Source organism: Oxyura jamaicensis, chromosome 12 (genome assembly GCF_011077185.1).
Source record: "Oxyura jamaicensis isolate SHBP4307 breed ruddy duck chromosome 12, BPBGC_Ojam_1.0, whole genome shotgun sequence".
NCBI classification, from domain to species: Eukaryota; Metazoa; Chordata; class Aves; order Anseriformes; family Anatidae; genus Oxyura; species Oxyura jamaicensis.
Genome location: NC_048904.1, coordinates 20310540 through 20330809, shown reverse-complemented (window position 1 = coordinate 20330809; position 20270 = coordinate 20310540). Strand labels below are relative to the sequence as shown.

Sequence of the window (20270 nt, the reverse complement as noted above, 5' to 3'; positions counted from 1 at the left end):
AGCGAGGTGCCCAGAGCAAACACGCAGCCAGGAGGTGGGGAGATGTGTAAGAAGTGCGTTATTTCAGAATCCCAGGCACAAATCCCACCTCCGTTTCTCAAAGCCCACCACGAGTGTCCCGGGTGGGTCCCAGCGCCGACCCCTCTCGCCACCCATCCTCACTGAGAGCTATTTGGGTACCTCGGCGGTGCCAAAAGCTCCCCGAGCAGGGCCGGGGAAAGGGCCGGCACACGGCAGGAGGCGAGGGACGCATTCCCTGGCTGCTGCAGCGCGCCGTGAGTCAGGGCTGGGCATTGCTAACCCGGGTCACGCAGCGAGGGTCAGCACCCCGGCTCCTCCGGCTACGGTTTCACAGCCTGAGCCCGGCGCCGTGACTTTGCTGGCAAACAGCACGGACGAGGAGGGTGCAGAGCGCCCGTCCTGCCCCACGGCCCCCCACCCTGCCCACCCGCCCTGCCCTCAGACCCCCAGCACCGCCCCGGCCGTCTGCAGGGAAGGAGGCTTGCTCAAGACCCACGGCTTCTTCCACAATGAAGCAGCTAAAGCAGAAACAGCAATTATCTGGTTCAGTCTGGTGCTGCTGGCCTGGAACATGCCATGACAACGTGTTTCTTGTTTCAAAGCCTCTTTTGTACTAGGACACAGTTCAAGGGATCTTGCAATGCCTGCATTTGTAAACACTCGGCACTTGCAGCTACATGCTTTGCAGATGAAAGCCGGGGCAGCGCAGAAGGGCACCTCTCCCCGCCTGGCCATGTCACGGCCGGGGTCCTGAGCCCCCGCTCCCCGGTGGGCTCAGCCACGCAGCCTCCGGGGCTGGGGAGCCCGGGGCCGAGTCCCCTTCTGGGCGCCTGTTCCTGAAAAGTCACAAAAAAATGGAGTCCTGAAAGAAAAAAAAAAAAAAAAAAAAAAAATCACAGCAAAAAATGTGCGTCACTGCAGATTATTTTAGGCCCTGGTCCATGCATAATGCAAATAAGCAGCTCCTGGGGTACATGCCTGTAAAAACCATCCAGTCCCATAGCGCTCAGTTCCAGGAGCTTTCCAAACAGGTGGTGAAAAGCTAAAATTATGTGTGTCTGTGTCCTCGCCGGGGTTAGGGAGGGTCCTCGCTTTCAGGAAGGCTCTTGTCCCACCGCCACAGGGCTGGCAGAAAACGGGACCGAGACAGTAAAAAATTCACGAGCGCTGCTTTCCTTTTGAGGCAGTCCTGTGCTCGTATTCACCAGACCATGCTCAGCATCTCCACAATTTCCTTTGATCTGCTTCTAACCAGGCTGCTTCCTCCTCTTCGCTTTTCTCGCACTCTGGCTTTATTTTTCTTTTTCTTTGAAAAACGAAAAGAAAAAAAAATAGAGAAAAAAAAAAGCGTATCTTCCTTGCCTTCCTTCAGGGAGTTGCTCGGGAAGCCCTATTTATGGGTTGAAATGCTGCTGAAAGAGTTATTGCCATGTTATTCAGCTGTTGTGCCAAGCCTGCATGGGGATCGGGTTTCTGCTGAAAGGGTGCCAGGCACGTCTTTTTCCAGGAACCAGCAGCCGTATTTAGCCTCCGGCTGCACATGAAAGACTGCAGTCGGAAACGTGACATTGTGTCAACATTTGAGGCAGGTCAGAGCTGGGTGAGACCATGAAAACAAGGCAGGGGAACTCGGCGCGGCCCGCCGCCACGGGCTGCGGGCACCTTGGCGCGATGCCGCCGGGGCCGGGGTCAGGGTCGGGGTCTCCTCGTGGCCCCACGGCTCCCCTGGCCCCTTCCTGGCCCTGCCCGGCCCTGTGGGGATCGGGGAGCTGCCGGAGGAGCTGGGCAGCCCCGGCGAGGGGCACGGAGTCCCCGGCCCTGCGGGGAGCGGACCAGGGCTGCTGTGCCCCGGCAGCTTCACCTGTCCTCCTGGCGCCGCGCCACGCCGGCGAGAAAATACCCGGCCCGTAATTAGCGCTGGCTTCCTGTACCAATGTTATCTCTTCCACTTGTTTTTTCACAGCTCTTTCCTCCGTCACCGGGTTTCTGAGGCTCCTGCGCGCCCTCCCACCCTGGGCTGAGGTGGGCCAGAAGACGGAGACCGAAGCGGGGAGAGGGCTGTGGGAACGAGCCAGAAATCCAGCAGTTGACGAGGATCCGAAATGTGACGGTGCTGAGCACCAAGTGTTGTCCCCAAAAGGGGGTGAAGTGCGGTTGCCTTCAGTGAGATCAATATTTAGCTGTAATTAAAACAAACACAAGCGCCGGGACGTATGGAGTCCCCCAGCACACACACGCAGCGGCTGTGTGCGTACCGCCGTGCGACACGAACCTCGCGGGGCTTGGAGGTGCGGGGACGGCTCAGCACCACCCCGCTCAGGCCCGTCCCCTCCTGCCAGGTTTTGGCACTCGTCTGCCCTGAAATGCCAGCGAGGTGCCCACGCGCCGTGTACATGCGCGCACGTCCTGTCGGCTCGGGGTAAATTATTAAAGATTCCCAGCGTCCGTGAGCGGCATGCAGAGGGGAGGCCACCGAAGGCCGCGATGGCGCGCAGAAATTAACCCCATCCACCCTGCCGGTGGTGCTTTGTGCCCCTGCACCCGGCCCACGCCGCAGCCTCCGAGGGCAGGAGGAGCCAACAAGCACAGCCAAATCAGCCTCCTCACAGACCTCCTCACAGACCCGGGGCAGCCACGAGGAGACAGGGCTGAGCTCCTTCGCCCGTCTCTCGCAGCTGGGACAAAGCTCCAGCTCCCGGCCCGGCGGCTCTCAGGCCTTGGCCACAGGGAGAGGTTTGGTGTCTCTCTGAGGGACGAGGCTGGGACGAGGCCGGGACGAGGCGCTGCCCAGAGCCGGAGCCGGGTGTGCGGTGTCACTCCCGACCTGCTCTGCAGCAGCCTCAGCCAACGTGCGCCGGGCTCTCGCCAGTGGTTACAACGCCGATTAAAAGGGAGCCCGACCCCCTTGGCACCGCGGGAGCCGGGCGGCAGCGTGCCAGGGGACAGGGCCGAAGCTCCCGGCCATCCCCATGTGCCCGAGGCAGAGGCAGCCGGGGATTTACCCAGCCCAGGAGCTGGGCACAAGGGGTGACCCCAGCCCCTCGGCAGCCAGGGGAACGTCAGTGCGGCGGGCAACCCCCGGCACGTCCCTGCACCCACACAGCGAGGCTTTGGGGTCGCTGCAGGCCGGAGATGTGATGCTGGCTGAGAGGCTCCGGCCCAGCAAAGCTGCTGCTGGCACCAGGCTGCCCCTTCCTGCCTCTGCACGGCGTCACCCCAGGCCTGACTGGAGCCACGCGGGGCTCAGCGCTGCTCCACAGCCCCAGGGTTGGGGATCCAGCAGCCAGCACGGGGCTGGGACCGTGGTGACGCGCAGTGACACCCCCACACGCCTGCCCCAAAGGGCTCCGAGGCATGGAGATGGGGCACGGGAGGCAGGAGAGGGGAACAGCGCCAGGGCTGGGGAGCGGAGGCATTTTCAGGCGGCAGCTTTCCTTCTCCTGTACCTGTTTGGGAAGCGCCAGCCTCAGCGCCCGAGCCAAGGAAGCGCCCCGAGGAGCAGGGCAGGGCGGCCCAACCCGTGCCCTGCCGCTCCTCCTGCCGCCTGCCACGCTGAGGGCGTGCAGGATCTGCCGGTCAGGCCCGAAGAACGCAAAACCAACAGGGGGAAAGTGCCAAGGCGGCCGGGTTCACCTGGCCCGGGACTGGAAGCACTAAGGGAGGCAATCCCCGATGGTGCTGACGGAGTTCGAAGGACTGAACATCCCCAGCGACACGAGCAGCGACGCGGGCACTGACTGCAAAGGACCAGCCCAAGGAGCACAAAAAGCCCAGGTCCTCCGTGGGACCCCCTCCTGCTGCCAGTCGTTGCTGGATCGAGCCCTGCAAAATGACCCCAATCAAATATTTAAAAGCACAGGAGGCCAACCCTTATCTTCCACAGGAAAAGAATTATTTTATTAAGTATTTTTAAACAACTACTTAACATTTACTCGAGATAAAAATATGTACAATATCCCACCTTGAAGAAGGCTCCAAAATATAAACACTGTACCTCTCCCTAGAGAAAAACAAAAAACTCTTCTCTTCAAAAAAAAAAAAGACAACCCAGAAACAAGAATACATTCATATTTCTCACTTCTTTTATGCTCAAGTAGTTATACAAATAATAGACATCTGAAACGTTTTACCTTTTAATATATTTATATAATATATATATATTTATAACAGGATTTTACAAATAAAGGCAACAACTGTATACCAAAAAAAAAAAAACAAACAACAACAAAATAAACGTTAGAACACAACCTGCAATCAAGCATAGTGCATCTCAACAGCTGGTGCAACGGGAGGATGAAATGAAGATCCATACAACAGTTGTTCCGGATACCAGTTCTCAAAACCAGTAAGGAAAAAAGAAAAAGAAAAAAGAAAAAGTAGAGCACTGCGCTCTGAAGTTTGTTTTTTAACAAAAAGCCAAGTTGGACACGATGTTTGCCTGCGGTGAAAGACCCCTGCAGCTCTAGGACTTAATGGGACGAGTGTCACAGCCCTAACCCTCTTTGTTTAATGCAGAAATGTGGGCCAGGGTTTGCCAAGGAGGCTGAGGAACGTGGATGCTCAGGCCCCGCCGGGTTAGGCTCCTTTGAAAAGCCTTTCGCAAAGGCACTGGCGGGGCAGGGCCGGTGGGCAGCGTGCCGGCATCCAGCGGAGCTCCCCCTGCACCCGCTCCCCACCTGCCCCACCGCGCCCCCGCCGCCCCCGGCCCCCAAAGGCCGGCCGCAGAGGCAGGACAGCAGCGGGAGAGGCCCCGAGTCAGGTGCAGCGAGCAAAGTGATCCTTGGGATATTTTCTCCCCTGCCCGGCCCAAACTAGCAGCTCGAGTTACAGGAAGGGGCGCGTGTTAATTTATTTATTAGATGTACGCCATGTAAAGCTTCCAAGCAGCATCTACCTTTTATTTATTAAAAATATATATATATATATATAAGCAAAGGTGTGGAGAGAAACCCGTCTTAAATCTACCTGAACCACTGACCGTGCACGACCCACCAGTGACCGCCGCACTGCTCCTCCTGCACGTGCAGGGCCCTAACACCAGCAGCGAGCGCCGTGCGCGCCGCGTGCCTCCAGCGTGGCGCCGCGGGGGCACCGCCACAGCCCGGCGCGGGCTCCCGGGGGCCGCTGTGCTAAAAGCCCTTGCGATAAGTACCATGGTTTGATAGCCACAGACCCCAAAACCTAGATCTGCCAAATGGAATTATTTTTTTCACAGCTTTGAAACGTAATCGCAGCTGACAAAGTCAGCTGTTGTTCTGCGGGTGCGGAGAGGGAAGAAATTAAGGGGTAAAGCATAAAACCCTTTTTTTTTTTTTTTCTGTCCTTTTGGAAGTAGTTCTGAACAGCTAAGCTGGGTGCATCCTTCATCCTTCTCCAAGCTACCTGACAAGTCAGAGAAAAGGGGATTTAGCTTCCTATGCGCAGTGAACCTTATCCCCACACCTCAGTCCAGCCAATGTACAAAAGTGAAACAGTCTCAAACTTAAAACAAAAAACAAAAAAAAAAAAATAAAATAAAATAAAAATGAAAGGTCACACTGCGCTCAGTCTTTGGTTTCCAAGTTCAACGGAGGAATCTGCTTCAAAGCTTGAAGCAGAGCCGAGGAGTCGATGGGGGAATGGGCTGGTACCGGGGAAGGGAGTCTCTGGGGCATCAGCAGAGGGGGGGAGATTTTGTCGGGGTTCATGAACCCCGTGAGCGCTGCGGCGGAGGCCGGGAGGCTGGGGTACAGGACGGGGACGGACGCTGGGTACCAGCACTTCTCCAGCATCGGCAGATAGGCCGTTGCGGATGGCGGGATCAAATAAAAAGGCAGGCACAACGGGGGCTGGTGAGCGTGGGGGCCCAGGAAGCCGTTTGGGGAGCCCATCATGTCACTGCCAAAAGGCCCTTCGTCTTCAGGCGTCTCCAGCCTGCTCCTTTTGGCCGGTGGGTCCTCAGTCTCTTGCTTAATAGAGCTTATTCTCTCCTGGACAGCGTATTTGAGATCGGTATCCTTTTTAAAATACTGCTGTTCGGATTTGGAGTCACTTTTCTCCAGCTCTCCCCCGTACCCGCTGTCTGTGTCTGTGTCGCTGCCGCTCTGCTCCCCGCTGGAGTGCGCAAATGTCCTCTGGATCACGGGCACACAGTTCTTCCCGTGCCCCTCGGCCGCTTTGCTCAAGGAGACGGGTTTCTCTTTCAAGTCCACCATTTTAGGAGGGATGTCTCCGGCCTTTCGGCCGGCTCCGCCCTGGAGCACCTCGGAGGCCATGCGGTGCAGATGGCTGACCAGCTGGGACGACTTCAGCTCCTTGCCGTTCTCGTGCTTTGCCAGGTATTGCAGCATTTCCTTGGCACACATCTGGAAACCAGATCGAAACATTTCCTGGCTGGAATCAAGGTTTCTTGATGACAGGTCACCTGAGGAAACATTAACAGGAGAGAAATTAAAAATTAACAGCGTGCTTAAATAGTTCCATTACCAGCTCCAAGGCGCGCTGGGGGCGATGCCAAACTTGCGGTGCCACACAGCGAGCGAGGCAGACGTGACGGTCAGCCTGAATTCTGCGTACGTTTCTGCGCAATTTACCGCTTTTACCTCCCTCTTTCACATACGCACTTCCAATTCTGCACTGACTGCATGAGCCCTGGGAACCGGCAGGGGGGAGGCAGCGGCCGCACGGCGCCCGCTGTGCGGGCAGGAAAGCTCCGGAGCCGCTGCCCCTGGCGATCCTGCTCCAGGTTCTGTGCTCAGAGCTCTGCTGCACTCCCCGCGGCTGGCAGAGCCGGGGAAGGCTCCTCAGAAAAATTAAATTTTACTTATCAGGTTCACGTGAGCGCCACATGTGAATACAGAAGGAGGAAGTACATCTGAAGCACGATAAGCTGCTACACCGGGTTCCCCCTTCGCCTGCAGAGCACAGGCAGCGAGCTTACAGAGACCTGCAAAGGTGCTTACCGAGCAGGTTTTTGTGCGTTTTGAGAAAAAGCAAAGAAACGCAACTGGACTCGATCCAAAGCTCCTGAACGTGAATGTAAAGATCTGAATGGCTTTGGAGAGAACCTCAGAGCAAACCCCAGCTTTAAATAAAACTACTTAAAACCCACTTTAATTTTAAAACAACTGCACAGTGCACTCGAGACTGACCACACTCAGAAACACATCTTTTTTTTTGGCGCAAGCTCACAAGCAAAGCGAGAGAAAACGAAGGCGATTAAAAGAAGCGCGCCCTGCCTCCTCCCTTCTCGGAGCGAGGTGCCACCACAGCCTCTCAAAGACCCGGCAGAAAGTCACCGAGCGCGCAGCGGTATGGTGTGAATACTCACCCGCTTGTAAACCGTTCTGTAAAGCAATTATTTTCTGCTGCTGCTGCTCAATGAGGTTGGTTAGCGCTTTCACATGCTTCAAGGTAAGCTCGAGAACCACAGCCTTCTCCAGGTGACCCAGGGTCTGAAAGCAAAGGGACAGGTTGGCGCCCGCCGCGGCTCGGCCACGCGCCCGGGGCCTGATGGGGCTGCCAGCGTGTCCGGGGCAGCGGGGCAAGGACGGGGTGACGGGGGCAGGGGACGGGGTGGTGGGCTGGGGGGAAGGAAGGGGCGATGGGTGGCACAGGATAGGGCAGCGGGTGGCAGCAGATGGGGCGGTGGGTGGCAGAGGAAGGGGTGGTGGGCATCAGGGGATGGGGGTGATGTGCTCTGGGGCAGAGGCTCGGAGGCAGCCCCGTGCCCGGGGGATCCCCGCTGCCTCCCGCAGCCCTGGGCATGCTTCCTGTGCACCGGCAGGCAGCTGCGAGGCAGCCCGGGGCGGCTGTCAGTGCACCGCAGGGGTATTTTGGGAGCACCCGGGGGGGCGCAGAGAAGCGAGTCCCCCTATGTGCGCGGCACCCCCGGCACCGCCACCCCCCCCGGGCCGGGGCTACGGGGGCTCTGAGGGGCTGTGCGGGATCTGGGGGCTGTGCGGGGCTCCGGGAGCAGGAGCAGGGGCAGCCCCGGTCCGTGCGCCCCCGGGGTGGCGGTGCCGGGGTGCGCGGTGGGCAGGGGGAGCGGGCAGGGGGAGAGCGGGTCCCGGCGGCACCCACCGTGAGCTTGAGGTGCTCGGGCAGCAGGTCCTTGAGCTGGGCGATGCACTCGTTGATGCGGTCTCGCCGCTTCTTCTCGATGAGCCTGTGGGGCAGCTTGTAGGTCTCCTGCGGGGAGCGGCGCCGGGTGAGCGCTCCGCACGGCCACCCCGCGGCGCCCGCCGGGCTCCGGGGCCGGGGGGGCTTTGTGCGCGTCCTCTCCCCCCCCCCCCTTCCCCAGTCCCCGAGAGCCAGCCCGGGGTCCCCCGCGCCTTACCTTGGTGTCCTCGCTGCGCTTCAGCCCCCTCCTGGGCTTGTACACTTGGTACATGTGCGCGAAGTCCAGCCTGCACGGGCGAAACGAAAGCAGCCAGGTTACCCCCGGGGGCCGCGGCTGGGGAGGGGGGGAGGTGGGGGGTCCTTTCCTCTCCTCTCCATATCCTCCTCCTCCTCCTCCCCCCGAGCCCGCAGCCCTTACCCCGGCACGTCGCCGCTCTCCAGGGCGGGCAGCTTGCCCAGGCAGGCGGGCGGGGGCTGCGCGCTGGGGATGCGCTCCATCCTGCGCGGTGCGGAGCCGAGCCGGGGAAGGGGAGGGGTGGGGAAGGGGGGGCCTAAGGAAAGAGCTGCGGCAGGCAGAGCTCAGGCCGGGCTGCTCATGCCGTGTCCGCGCCGGCTGAGGAGCTCCGGGAGGCGGCGGCCCGGGTTAAATGCGGGCGAGTGGGTGGACGGCGGCGACGTGCGCTACCCTGTGACTCCCGGCACGTCTGGCGGCCGCCGGGGCGGGCGCGCCGGGCCGCCCCCCCCCGTCCTCCCCGTCCTCCCCCCGTCCCCATCACATGAGGCTCACGTGGAGGCAGAGCCGCCGCCGCCTCGCAACGTGCCGGGGGGGGCGGGGGGGGGGCAGGAGGAGCCGCCCCCGGGGCGCACGGGCTCAAATCCCGCGGCTCGCGGCGGCCCCGACGGCGCGCACCGTGCCCCGGCCGCCTCCGGGTAAGCCTCCGGGGCTGCCCCGCCGGCCCCGGGGACGGCCAGGGCACGGTGGAGGGGGGTGCCCACCGAGCATCCCCCCCCCCCCCCCCCCCCCTTTCCCCCGGGGACTTGGGATTTCCTCCCCCCCGCGCTTGCTTTGGAGGTACCCCAAAAGGCGGAGGGGCGATGGAGACGCGCACCCGCCGCGGGGGGCTCGGCTGGACGGGGTCGTGGGGGGCTCGGGGGGCTTCACCCAGGGGGGGCTTCACCTTCGGGGGGTTTCACTCTCGGGGGGTTTCACCCCTCCTGCCCAGCATCCCCCGGCTGCTGGGTGCCAGCTGTTGCAAAACCGCCGAGCGCGGCTGCGGTGGTGTGTACCTGCCAAAGCAAACCTTTCCTCCCGAAGGGCTACGGTCATTTTTCCCTGCCGAGCGCTGAGCAAGTGGAGGCAAGCTCATCAGATAAAAGGCGCATTGAGCGAGATAAGGTAATGGCAGAACCTGAGCGCGCTGCCGCTGTTATCGCCTCGGTCCTGGGCTGCTCCACGTAGGGAGGAATCTGAGGTCAGCAGCTGTTACGTGAGAGCACCAAGAGGCTGGATACCGGAGCTGGAGGCAGCCCTTGCAAGGCTCACCGGCCTCTGAAGGTGCCTGTCGGTACCGGCAGGAATCTCAGGAGAAATGAGAGCCTTGCAGAAATCTGCTGGCTGTAAATGTAAGTTGTTTTTTATAAAAAAAAAAACCAACCACCTCCTAAACTCCTTCCAAGCTCCCAGCTGCAGCACACACAGCGAACGCCAGAGCTCAGAGCCCGGACGAGGCTGAGGCTGCCTGGGCAGCCTGCTTTTCTTGGGGCTCTGGTCCGAGCCTGCAGACCTGGCGCTGGCTCCGGGATCCCCAGGGGCTGCCGTGGTGCTGTGCGCCCAGAGCAGTGCCGAGACCGCTCTGCTGCAGAGGAGGGGGCTCACCTGCCCAAAACGAAGGCACGGTCACAGCCCCCAGGCTGAGGGCTCACAGCGGGGCTGGCCCTGCCTACAGGCACTCGACAAGCTCAGTGATCACCGTTGGAAAAATGGAGCTGATGTGTTTGTCCCCTCCTGCAGCAGGGGGGACGGTCACCGTCAGAAATAATGGGGGGAATCGGGTGCTTCATCCTCTTTCTGCCCCCAAGACCCGAGCTGCTATTTTCCAAACAAACGGGGGACAAAATTATGTACAATTTATAATCTGTCCCATCGCTGACCCTCTGTCTGGGCAAGAGAAATAATGAGAGCTTGCTGCAGCTGATTGCTGATGAAAAATGAGGCTTGGGGCCAACCTGCTCTGCATTTTAAGTTCAGACTCCCTGTACGTGGACAGTTTCATGCCCATGAATTGTCTGACTCCTGCACGCTCTTTGAGATATTCGGTACATTCCTGCAGTGGGTGGTGAGCTACAAATCAGGGTCAGAGGTAATCCCCAATTATTTAGCCCTTTTACTGTTCCCGTGCTTGCCAAACAATTCTCCATATCGGGATTTACTCATGACCTTAAGGGAAGTTGCCAAGGGTTTAGGAGTCCCCCTAAAAAGAGGGCCCGAGCGAAGCCATCGCATTCTTGGGCATCAAGTTAGATTGCCGAGCGTTGAGTTACGTTTTCCCGAGGATCAGCTTTCATAAGCTGGGGCTGATGCAATCATCAATTTGCCTTCTCAATTTTGTTTGCTGAATTATTTCTACGTGGAAGGTTCCTCTGCAGCGTACGATGAGGGCAGCAGCGAAATGTTTAAAAAGGCTTTAATTTTCTAAAGCCACGAGGAGAGCAGCAGGCCTCCGGAGGCTTGTCTCGGAGGGGCTGAGTGTCACAGGATAGCAGCAGCTCGCGTCCCGCGGGGATTTGGAGTTATTTACAGACGCACGAAAAGGCGAGGGTTCGCAGCTTGCTCCCGAGGGCGTGCTGAGGGGATCGGGTTCCTGCGGCGGCACCTTCCCGGGACGCTGCCTCCCAGCACGGCGATTTGGGGCGAAACGTTCTGAAAACCCCCGGCACCAGCGCCTGATGGGAGCCTATGTGGGCAGCGCCGGGAGCTAGCAGATGGGTTGTGGATTCGGGCTTACGATAAGGTTACTGAGGGTGGTTTTGTTTTAAAATGTCTCTTACTTAATATATCCGTGAAGGCCAGGCATGTGCCTGTGGCCTGTAATCAAATAGCCGGCTCTCCTTCTCTCTCATTTCCAGCAATCCCGGCTCAGGTTACTGGCACCGGAGGTTAAAGGACAGCCGTGGCTTGGGCTGGAAGCGAAGGGCACGCGGGCGGGCGGCGCTGCGTGGAAGCGCTTCGCTCCCGGCACCCGCCAGGCATCCCCAGCGCCCGCCTGGTTGAGTCCCAGCGCCCTGCAGGAGGAGAAGCGCGCCGGGAGCCACGCTGCCTGCAGACAGCCCTCGTGCCCAGCCTGGCACGTCCCCAGCCGCCGGCACCAGCGCGAGCAGGCCATGGGACATGGCTTGGCTGCCCTGCAGGCTGAGCTGCACGGCCCCGCTCCCAGCCCAGGCAGCGCGCACCCTGGGGTCCCGGGGTCAGCAGCTGCCGGGAGACCCCCGGGTGCTGCCCAGGGCACCCATCCTGCTGCAGCCGGAGGGGCCAAAGGGGCACTGCGTGACTTAGCAGCTCAGGATGTGAGGAAGAGTTTGTCATCCGCCAGGGCTCTGCCTTCTTCCTCTGGTAGCCTGCAGGTAGTTGCAAAAGCTTGACGTTACGGTGAAGCGCCGTGGTTTCAGCTCGGTGCCTGTCTGACTCACTGTCTCAGCAGCACAGCTGGCCACGCTGCCTGGTGCGATGAAAGGAATCGCCTGTGAGTTAGAAGTTGAGATTTTGTGTTTCGTGACATCGTTTCGGGCTACCACGGACCGTGTTTGGACAAAACACTGGGAAAATCCGGGGAGAGCTGCTCTCCCTGTGGCGTCCTGGGCAAGTAAATGGCACCGGGTGGCTGCTGGGCACGTGCGTGCTGCGGGCAGGACGCTGGCACCGCTCAGCGAAACTTGCCTGCAGACTATTCAAATGAAAGCCGCTCCTCCGTGCGCGGAGATGTTTGCCAGCACTGAATGCAGCAGTGGGAGGAATACGTAGGTGGAAACTATTTGGAAGTGGCAAAATTTGTGGACATTACAATTCATAATAAAAGACTTTAGCCCACTTTGAGGCTCTGTTTAATAAAACATCCCTGCCTCGCTGTGACAGCCTGCCCTGCCCCACGCTGCGAGCCAAACCCAGGCAGCCGGGGCGCTCGCGCTGCTTAACCAGCTCCCCGCCGGCTGCGTGCTCCATCGCGTGAGAACGAGCCCTCGGCACGCTCCGCACACCCGCGCTGCCCTGCGCGCCTCCGCGGCACTGCCTGGCCCAGCAGCGGCACCGCCTCGAGCCCTGTCTGCTGTCACCATCGTGAGAGGGGCTTTGGGGTTCGGCCACACAACCCTCTGCCAGCAGGTCTGGGGGGGGGACAGGGCAAGGCCACCACGTCCCCGGTCACCGAGCCTAAGGGTCCCTGCGGGGCACGGGGGGACAGCTGCGGGTGCAGACGCCGCCGTGCCCGAGCGCTGCTTTTCCTCCCGGGTGACACAGCCGTCTGGTGAGCGCTCTGCACAATGCTATCTGATCACGCTCGCAGCTCTGCCTAACATCAAACAGTGAGTCAGCGGCGGAGCCTCATCAGATGTCTCCGTGCCTCAGCTTTCATATCTGAAAAGCAGAAAGCACGGTGCTCTGCAGGTATGCAAAGCAAAGCGAGGTGCTTTCAGATCTTTGGCTTAGGAAATGCCACACCTTTCAACTGCAGCATTATTTATTTTTCACTGGCATCCACGTACCCCGGTAAGAATCAATACTGCGGGAGCTCGTCGTCTGCGTAGATTTTGTTCTGTCTGTGGGATGTGGGGAACAGCAGCTGCAGGGCCACGATACATTTCCTCTGAGTCAGTTACATTAGAAGTGTTCTCAGCTTGCTAACTGGATTTAAAAGACTACCCCCCTGAAAACAATAGAAGATAAAAACCAAGCAGGCACAAGGCAGTGGGAGCATTGTCCTTCTGGTTCGTGTCAGGACATGGGTGGCTTAAACCGTGGCCCTTGAACCGCAAGCCTGTTGGACAAGGTCTGTGCGATGCCCCTGTGCTGATGGCATGCGAGGCAACTCCTGGGCAGTCCAGGGGGACGCCGTTCCAAGCGTAAATGTCACAGCTGGCAGGCACGGAGGGAGGTGGCAGGCACAGAGGGCAGGCCCCAGCGGCTCGTGGCAGAAGTAAAGGGCGAAGGTGGCACTGGTGGTGGCACATGGGGACACAGCCCACTTGGCAGGGACGCTGCCAGCCCCCTTGCTGGGGATAAAGGCGGGTGAGCCCAAATGCAGCGGGTGGGCTCGCTGAGCCCAGCCTGTACTCTGCAGGCCGGCAGCATCACACCAAGGGCACCCGCTCGGCCTTGAGCTGCAGGTGGCAGGCTGCACATGTCTCCTCCATTGGGAGAGAGAAAAGGACCACAGGAACCCGAGCACCCTGGTTATCAGGGAGCATTTGAGCCTTCTGATTAAATTATTGCGCAAAGAAGACACAGGAGGTAGAGGTAGTGCAGGTGCACAGCACCAGCGCCTGGACACACCACACACGGGAGGTTTGCTGGCCATGCGGCCTTACAGCACTTGGATGTGAACGTGGCTGAGCTCTGGGGCAGTCCAGATCAGCCATGGGAGAGCACAGGCAGTCATTCTCTAAATGGGAAGCCAGAACTCTGAGTGCAGACCTGCCTCCTCCCGTAGTGCCTATCCCATCCCCTGTGTATTGCGAGCCAGATGCGGGCCGGTCATTCCTCCTGCTGCAAGCACAGCCGAAATAAGCACCAACAGGAATTAAGTGGAATAGGAAATATTCACGGTGGATATGTGCCTAATCAAGATTACACACACACTCTTGCTTTCCTCCGGCCCAACCCAGGACCACTCCGCACCGCAGAAACCTCCCGCAGCCGGCCTCAGCACCCAGAGGGGAGCGTGCCCGCATTTCCCCAGCCAACGCGGCTCCTGGGGATGGAGCGGGGCAAAGCGCCCCGAACACACCGCCGAGAGGAGAAACAGCTGACAGGAATGTGTCTCAGGGTGCCCTTCCCTCTGTATCAGAAGCGATCTGGCTGAGAAGCGCTGGAGCAAACCACAACTGAGGGTGTTGCTGTCTTCCCCAAATACTTTCTCTAATGAGGTTTTTAAATAGTTTTGCCCCGCCTACACGGGCGGCCAGAGCACTTTCATCTCCAGGTGAATAGGAACCGAGGTGGGACCCTGCTGTCTGCCGGGAGGATCGCTGCCATCTCCCAGACGGGGCGGTGAGGTTTGCAGGCGAAACCCACACAATGGCAGGGAAGTGCTGGCTCTCCCCTCCTCGCCCCCCTCGGAGATGCCTGCTGCTTGTGGCACAAACATCAACCACAGGCAGCAGCGTTTGAAGTGCAAAGAGAGCCCCGGCGCAGGAGAGAGGCGCGTTTCCCTGCACCTCCGAGCCGATGAGAACCGAGCACCAGCGAGCAGATAGCCGCGGTCACCAGGAGGTTCACGAGCAGGCTACAGGGCTCCATTTGTTGCAACCCGTACCTAGGGTGCTCCGAGCAACCACGCGCCTTTCATTCTTAGGTGGCAAAGATCGTGTCTGTCCTGGAGGTTTTGGGTGGGCGTGGGGAAGCACTTTCCACCTGAGCGCATCTCCCACCCCTGTCCCCAGTGCGGCCGAGCGCACCCCACCCGCACACACCTGAAGCTGAGCAGGGGCTTGCCGTGATCCTGGCCGGGTTCCTCTCCCAGGGCACGGCCACACGGTGGGGCTTGGCATGGGACAAACAGCCGGCGGGTCAGGCAACGCTCTGAGCGGTTATTTCTAAGGGAAGAAAGAATAAATTTCATTGTAAAGAATGAATCTCGGGGGATATATCCTGGTAATGTGGGGAAACATAAATGGCCACACAAGAAAATTACGACTGTCCCTTCTGATTTTATAAACTGCATGATTATAGAATGAAAACCAAGCCCCTGCCCTGAGGAGCTGAGCACATCTGCAGCTGCTGCCCAGATGTCACTGCCTGGACCCTCGGCAAATGTTCCAGGGGAAAACCCTGTCTGACTCTCACGTCAGCCAAAACAGAGAGAGGTTTCACTTTATAAACCTTGACCAGAGAGACATTAGGTGCCTTTGATCTCCAGATATAAAGATGATCTTTTGATTTAAGATTATGAAAATGAGGAACCATCTGCTAAGAAGCAGCTACGGACCCACGTTTTATTGAGGCCAGATGGTGTCCAGGGTTCCTACGTATGAATTCAATTAGCTGCCTGTGCCTGCGTCAGTAATTCTGGATCCACCCAGTCATGTTTTTGGAACAAATATTATAATATTCCCATGGATCCTCCAGACAGTGGGAGGTGTTTCCTTCGCTGTGAAGGTTTTGGGAAGCGATGACTTTGTCTCATTTTCTCTCGCCCTGCTCTGCATTCCCGTTTCCCAGCTTTTCAAGGTTTTTGAGTTTTCCCCGGAATCCCTGAGCCAGCGACGTTGGCTGAAGCCTCCAGACCCCAGCTCGCCCACAGGTCCCACAGCACTGCCTTCTCCTTCACAGTTAAGGAGGGGAAGCCCATAGCCCTGCGTGCAGCTGCAGGAGCAAGAGGGATCTGGGGCTGGGCTTGCAGCATTTCTGAGAAGGCAGCCCCTTCCCAGCCTCACCAGGCCCACTCGAGTCCTTTTTTCCCAGTGCTTATCACAGGTTTGCCTGTGCTCAGCTCTTCTGCCACCGACCCACAGCCGTGTCAGAGCGGATCTGGGAGATGCAGCCCTGGTAATGGGATGCAGGGGGTGGAAATCAGCAGTTGCCTGACTGGTAGCAGCCCCGGCAGACGGGCGGTTCTCCTGCCGTAGGAAGCCAGATTATGCAGAACGCAGACAATTAGCTGCTGCGAGCCTTCAGATCTAACAATGTGGAAGCCCCTTTCCTTTACGGCTGTGGCTCCGCACCCCGCGTTGTGCTCGAGGAGCCATGTGTGTGCACTGACCTGCTTCTCCACAGGGTTTGGAGCAGGAGAGGTCCGTCAGGGGCTGGGGTGAGCCGAAGCCCCGCAGATCGTGGTCGCAGGCTGAAGGACCTCTGGCATACAGCGCACCTCTCCTCTGCCTGCTGCAGACCTGCTTGCACAAGAGACAGCCTCAAAAAGCACTCGAAAAGCCAGGAGCCCCTCAGGCTGCCCTCCTCCCTCTCTCACCCTGAGAACACCCACACCAGACGATGCTTTAACCCCCAGCCTGCCTTGCCCTGCTGCCCAGCGCAGCACCACTGCCCCGAGCTGCCCCCATCGCCTCACTCCAGGGGCGTCCTGCCCACGGCCTGGGTTGGTTTCACAAAGGGCTTCGTGTTAGCGGTACCTGCTCACATTCCTTCAGTCTCATGTGGCTGCGGGGGTTTGTTGCTTCCCGGTTCCTGTCAGCATCCCACTGAAGCCCTGTGCTGCTGCTGGAGGCTCCTCGTCCCGCTGCCGTCCTTGCTGCGCTCTGCCCCTCGTCCTGCTCCACCATCCTTTTGGTCTTGTTACCCAATTAGCAGGTCACGGGCATGATAACACACAGCTACACTGCTGATTTCCAAAGATTTATCTTTTAAAAATAAAATATAAGCCCTTTGCCGGATCAGCTTTGTAAAGGAGACCTCTGAGAAACAGCCATCAGGAAGGGGCACTGGAGTGGAAGGATAGGAAAATGGAGCAGTTCTCATTAGGGTGCGAAGTGCGTGGTAATTACTTGAGGAAGGGTAGGGGATGACAGGGCTCATTGCCTCCTCGATCCCACGGCGACTACAAGCTTGCTCGTGTGTGCATCTGCTACGGGCTGGGAATATTTTAGGGCTATGTTGAAGCCAACACGAGAGGCGAGAGCTCCTGCCTTCCCAGGAACCCTCGGGAGCACGCAGCTGATCCAGCATGCTGCTTTCTGGTTTTCTTCCCCTTGGTGCTGGGCTGCCTGGGAAAGCACTTCTGCTAGAAAATGGGATTTGGGGCAGATAATTCACATCTGACACCTATCAGCATGGATTAGTCAATGTTATGCTGTAGCCATCACTCCAGCCTTTTTGGGTAAAACTAAGGTAAGCATCCCCACGACACCACTAGCCAGTGTCCCAGCTTTGTGTCCTCACACCTTGTTGCCTTCAAGGGGTCAGCCCGAGCCCCTCTCACCTGCTGGCATGTCCCCCGGGCCCCTTCTCGCAGCCTGTGCCGGCCCCACAGGTGGCAGATTTGGGGCTCCTGACCCTCAATGTGGAGCCTCCCACAGGTGCTAAATGCAGCCCCCACCCCGGTGCCATCGCACCCACCAACCTCGCCGCTCCAGGCTGTTCTGAGGAAGGTGAAGAGTTGGCTGGTGGAAGCCAAAAGTTGTGACTAATATCTTTTGGGGAAAGTACTTTATGTCAAAACAAGTGAATAGCAAAGCGGAGGCATGTGGTGGAGAGATGTGTGGAGGTAGGGAGGGGCTTTTTTGTGCCAAAATTTCCCTTTTCCCTAAAGGGACAACCCAAGCTGCCTTATTTCTTAACATACAATGAGACACAGAAGGAAAACTTCCTTCTTCACTTCTTTTAGGCCCTGGCATTTCTAGAAAGCTGCTGAATCACCCCCTGGTGATGCACCCTGACAGCCGCCAGGCCCTCGCCCATGGGTGCAGCAGGACGCTGCCAGCGACCTTTCAGAGCCAGCGGCGAGCACCGCGGGGCCTCGAGCAACCCCTGCTGTCCCCAGCGCTGCCCACTGCAGCGAGGGGCTGGAGGTCACAGCCTTCCCGAGCCTCCCCCGGCAGGCACAAGCCCAGACAGAAGCCTGGAAGAAAACTCGGCTGTGTCCAGGCCCGGGGGCAATGCCCATGCCCAGCGGGAGGCTTGGTCCTCGCAAGCTGCAGACTGCGAGCTGGAGCCAGGCGCCTTGCGTGGAAACAGCTGGGCTCCAGGACTCCCTACGTGAAATAAATATATATATATACTTTTTAAAGTCATGTAGAGCAGGCGAAGGACTCAGGCCTCACAACTGTTTTGCTTCCAGAAGATATTCAAGCCCTATGGAGCCACATATATTTGCTTATTAACTATGTCGCTGTAATAGCAGAGCCTCCTTCCTCTCTCTCAGGCTGAGATGTGGTATGTAAAATGGCAGTGCCTTTTATAGCCCTGTGCCCACAAAGGCTCAGCTGCAGAAGTCATTTCCTATTTACATCAAGAAAAAAAACCATCACTTAGCAGAGATAGCTGCAGATGCAGGCAGCAAGGTGCTTTCTGCAGGTGTGGGTGGGTGATTCACCCCCGCCAGCAGCCCGGGGCCCGGCCCCATCCAGCAGCCCACAGCTTATCTTCATCCTCCCGCTCCTGGTGCTTCCCCAGCTCCACGCAGCTCCAAGCACACCCAAACAAAGTCCCGAACCAACCCTGTCTGGCCTCACCCTCTTTCTCAGAAGAGGGCTTGGATCTTCTCCAGGCCTTTCTCTCTCTTCCGGGGGAAGTCCTCCTTAGAAGCAGCCCCCAGAGACCTTCGCCCAGGCGGCCGGGCCTCTCCTTCTCTCCTGACGCCCAGCCCGCAGAGCAGCACCCCCCCAGTTCTCCTGGAGGACCAAATGTCCCCTCCCGAGCCCTTCCAGGATCAAGCCCAAGTGCCCAGCTCTGCCCCAGCTCCTTCCCTCAGGCTCCCATTGTGCCGTTCTCCACCACCCTATTTCTGCTTGGACATTTGCCCTTCAAAGCCTGCCATCGGGTGAGCTCTGTGGTGCTCAGAGGGCCCCAGAGCAGAGCTGTGACGTGCTGCAGCCCTTTGGCAGGGCGCTGGGTACCCAACACTTCCCCAGGACACCATGCAGCTCGGCCAGGGCAGGTGGGGGCACCCGGCGGGGCTGGGAGGCCCAAGTCAGACCTCAGATATAACATGGACAACGACCCAGGCCGTCAGCTTTGGCTCAGCCCTCACTCCAAGACACCATTAAACCTCCGAAATCCTTTCTGTACCACATGAAGGCACAGCCGTGCCACCCCTTCCCTCATCTCCTCCCACGGGGTCTCTGCTCCTCCCAAGGACACGCTGCCTCCAGACCGCGCTGAGACTTCTCTCCTCTCCCCGGTCTCACTGCCGCTGCACTGGGACGAGAGGGCAACGGGGAGCAGCACACAGAAGGAAAAAAATAAATCAGTGGCACAAACAGCTGGCTGAAACCCTTCGATTCTGGCCACTCTTTAAAAACACTACACTGGCTTTGACAGCCATCCCAGGGGAGTGCTTGCAGGGCTCCCAGCCAGCAGTGGGGAGCTGCTGGGGTGCCCCAAGCACGGCCAAGGTTTCACTGGAAGGTTTCACAGCCCTGGTTTCACTGGAAACCACAGCGCCAGGACAGCCCGATGCTGGGGCCCTGCCACCACGCAGATTTCCATCCTGTAGATGCAAATTCACTGCAAAAGGCACCTCCCGAAGACAGGTTTTTGAAATAAATTATATTAATGTCAGCTAACCAGAACCAGGGCTTGCTGCAGATGATCTGCACAGATAGGTGCAGGGAAGATATGCGGCAGACTACCTCGGCTACAACCCACCTTAGCAGAGATCGCTCCATTAATCATTTTGGCTGCAGCCCAGCATTGCCAAAATTAGAGAGGTTTGAGGTTGGCTTCTCAATCCGAGCAGATATGTCACGTTGTGACTAGATACCGTGCTGAAATTCAGCTGCCGGAATTATGGAGGTGGCAGACCTTTATTTAGCCCCGTCTTCCGTCGTGCAGCCACCTCCAGCCTGCCAGCGACACCCCGTGCGGAGCATGTCAGCGCGCTGAGTAACGGCACCGCCGCAGCTGGCGGCCCCGACCTCCTCCACGCCGCTCGCCCTCGTGTGCTTTGGATGCAGAGCTGTTTGCAGCTGGGAGTCACTTCCTCAGAAACTTGGTGGGAGATCTGTAGTTTTTGGTTTGCTGTGAGCTTTTGAAATGTGAATAAATTACCTCCCTGTTTGCAAGGAAAGCTCGGAAAGCTCTCTCCACCAGAAAGCAGCTCCAAAACCCATTCTGCGTGGTGCTGCAGGGGTGCCCTGAGCCCTCCGGGGACACCCGTGGCTGTCCCTTTCTTCCCCCCTGAGCAGCATTGAGGAGCCCGGCTCCGTGCAGCACCGGGGCCACCACACCCACAGCCACACCCCTGCACAGCCAACTTTCCAGAAAA

The 20270-nt window shown here is 58.6% G+C and overlaps 1 protein-coding gene and 1 long non-coding RNA gene across 4 annotated transcripts; both read right to left on the bottom strand.

The window, feature by feature from the left end:
• Positions 1 to 3896: 3896 nt before the first annotated feature.
• BHLHE40 (basic helix-loop-helix family member e40) lies at positions 3897 to 9503 on the bottom strand. Of its 2 annotated transcripts, none has more exons than XM_035338149.1 (5): positions 9409 to 9503; positions 8339 to 8408; positions 8083 to 8190; positions 7331 to 7454; positions 3897 to 6424 (listed from the first exon to the last, which is right to left on the bottom strand). In XM_035338149.1, exons 1-5 carry the CDS (start codon positions 9486 to 9488, stop codon positions 5565 to 5567), a joined length of 1242 nt encoding a protein of 413 aa, XP_035194040.1. In that variant the 5' UTR covers positions 9489 to 9503; the 3' UTR covers positions 3897 to 5564. The 2 variants fall into 2 exon arrangements, with proteins under 2 accessions (XP_035194040.1, XP_035194039.1); XM_035338148.1 differs by lacking the exon at positions 9409 to 9503 and adding an exon at positions 8540 to 8851.
• Positions 9504 to 11837: 2334 nt separating this feature from the next.
• On the bottom strand, positions 11838 to 16225 carry LOC118173524. 2 transcript variants are annotated; one of them, XR_004754262.1, is made up of 3 exons: positions 16092 to 16225; positions 14803 to 14925; positions 11838 to 12748 (listed from the first exon to the last, which is right to left on the bottom strand). It is a non-coding gene; the product is annotated as an uncharacterized LOC118173524 (long non-coding RNA). The 2 variants fall into 2 exon arrangements; XR_004754263.1 differs by having other exon boundaries at positions 11838 to 12146.
• Between the last annotated feature and the right edge of the window lie 4045 nt (positions 16226 to 20270).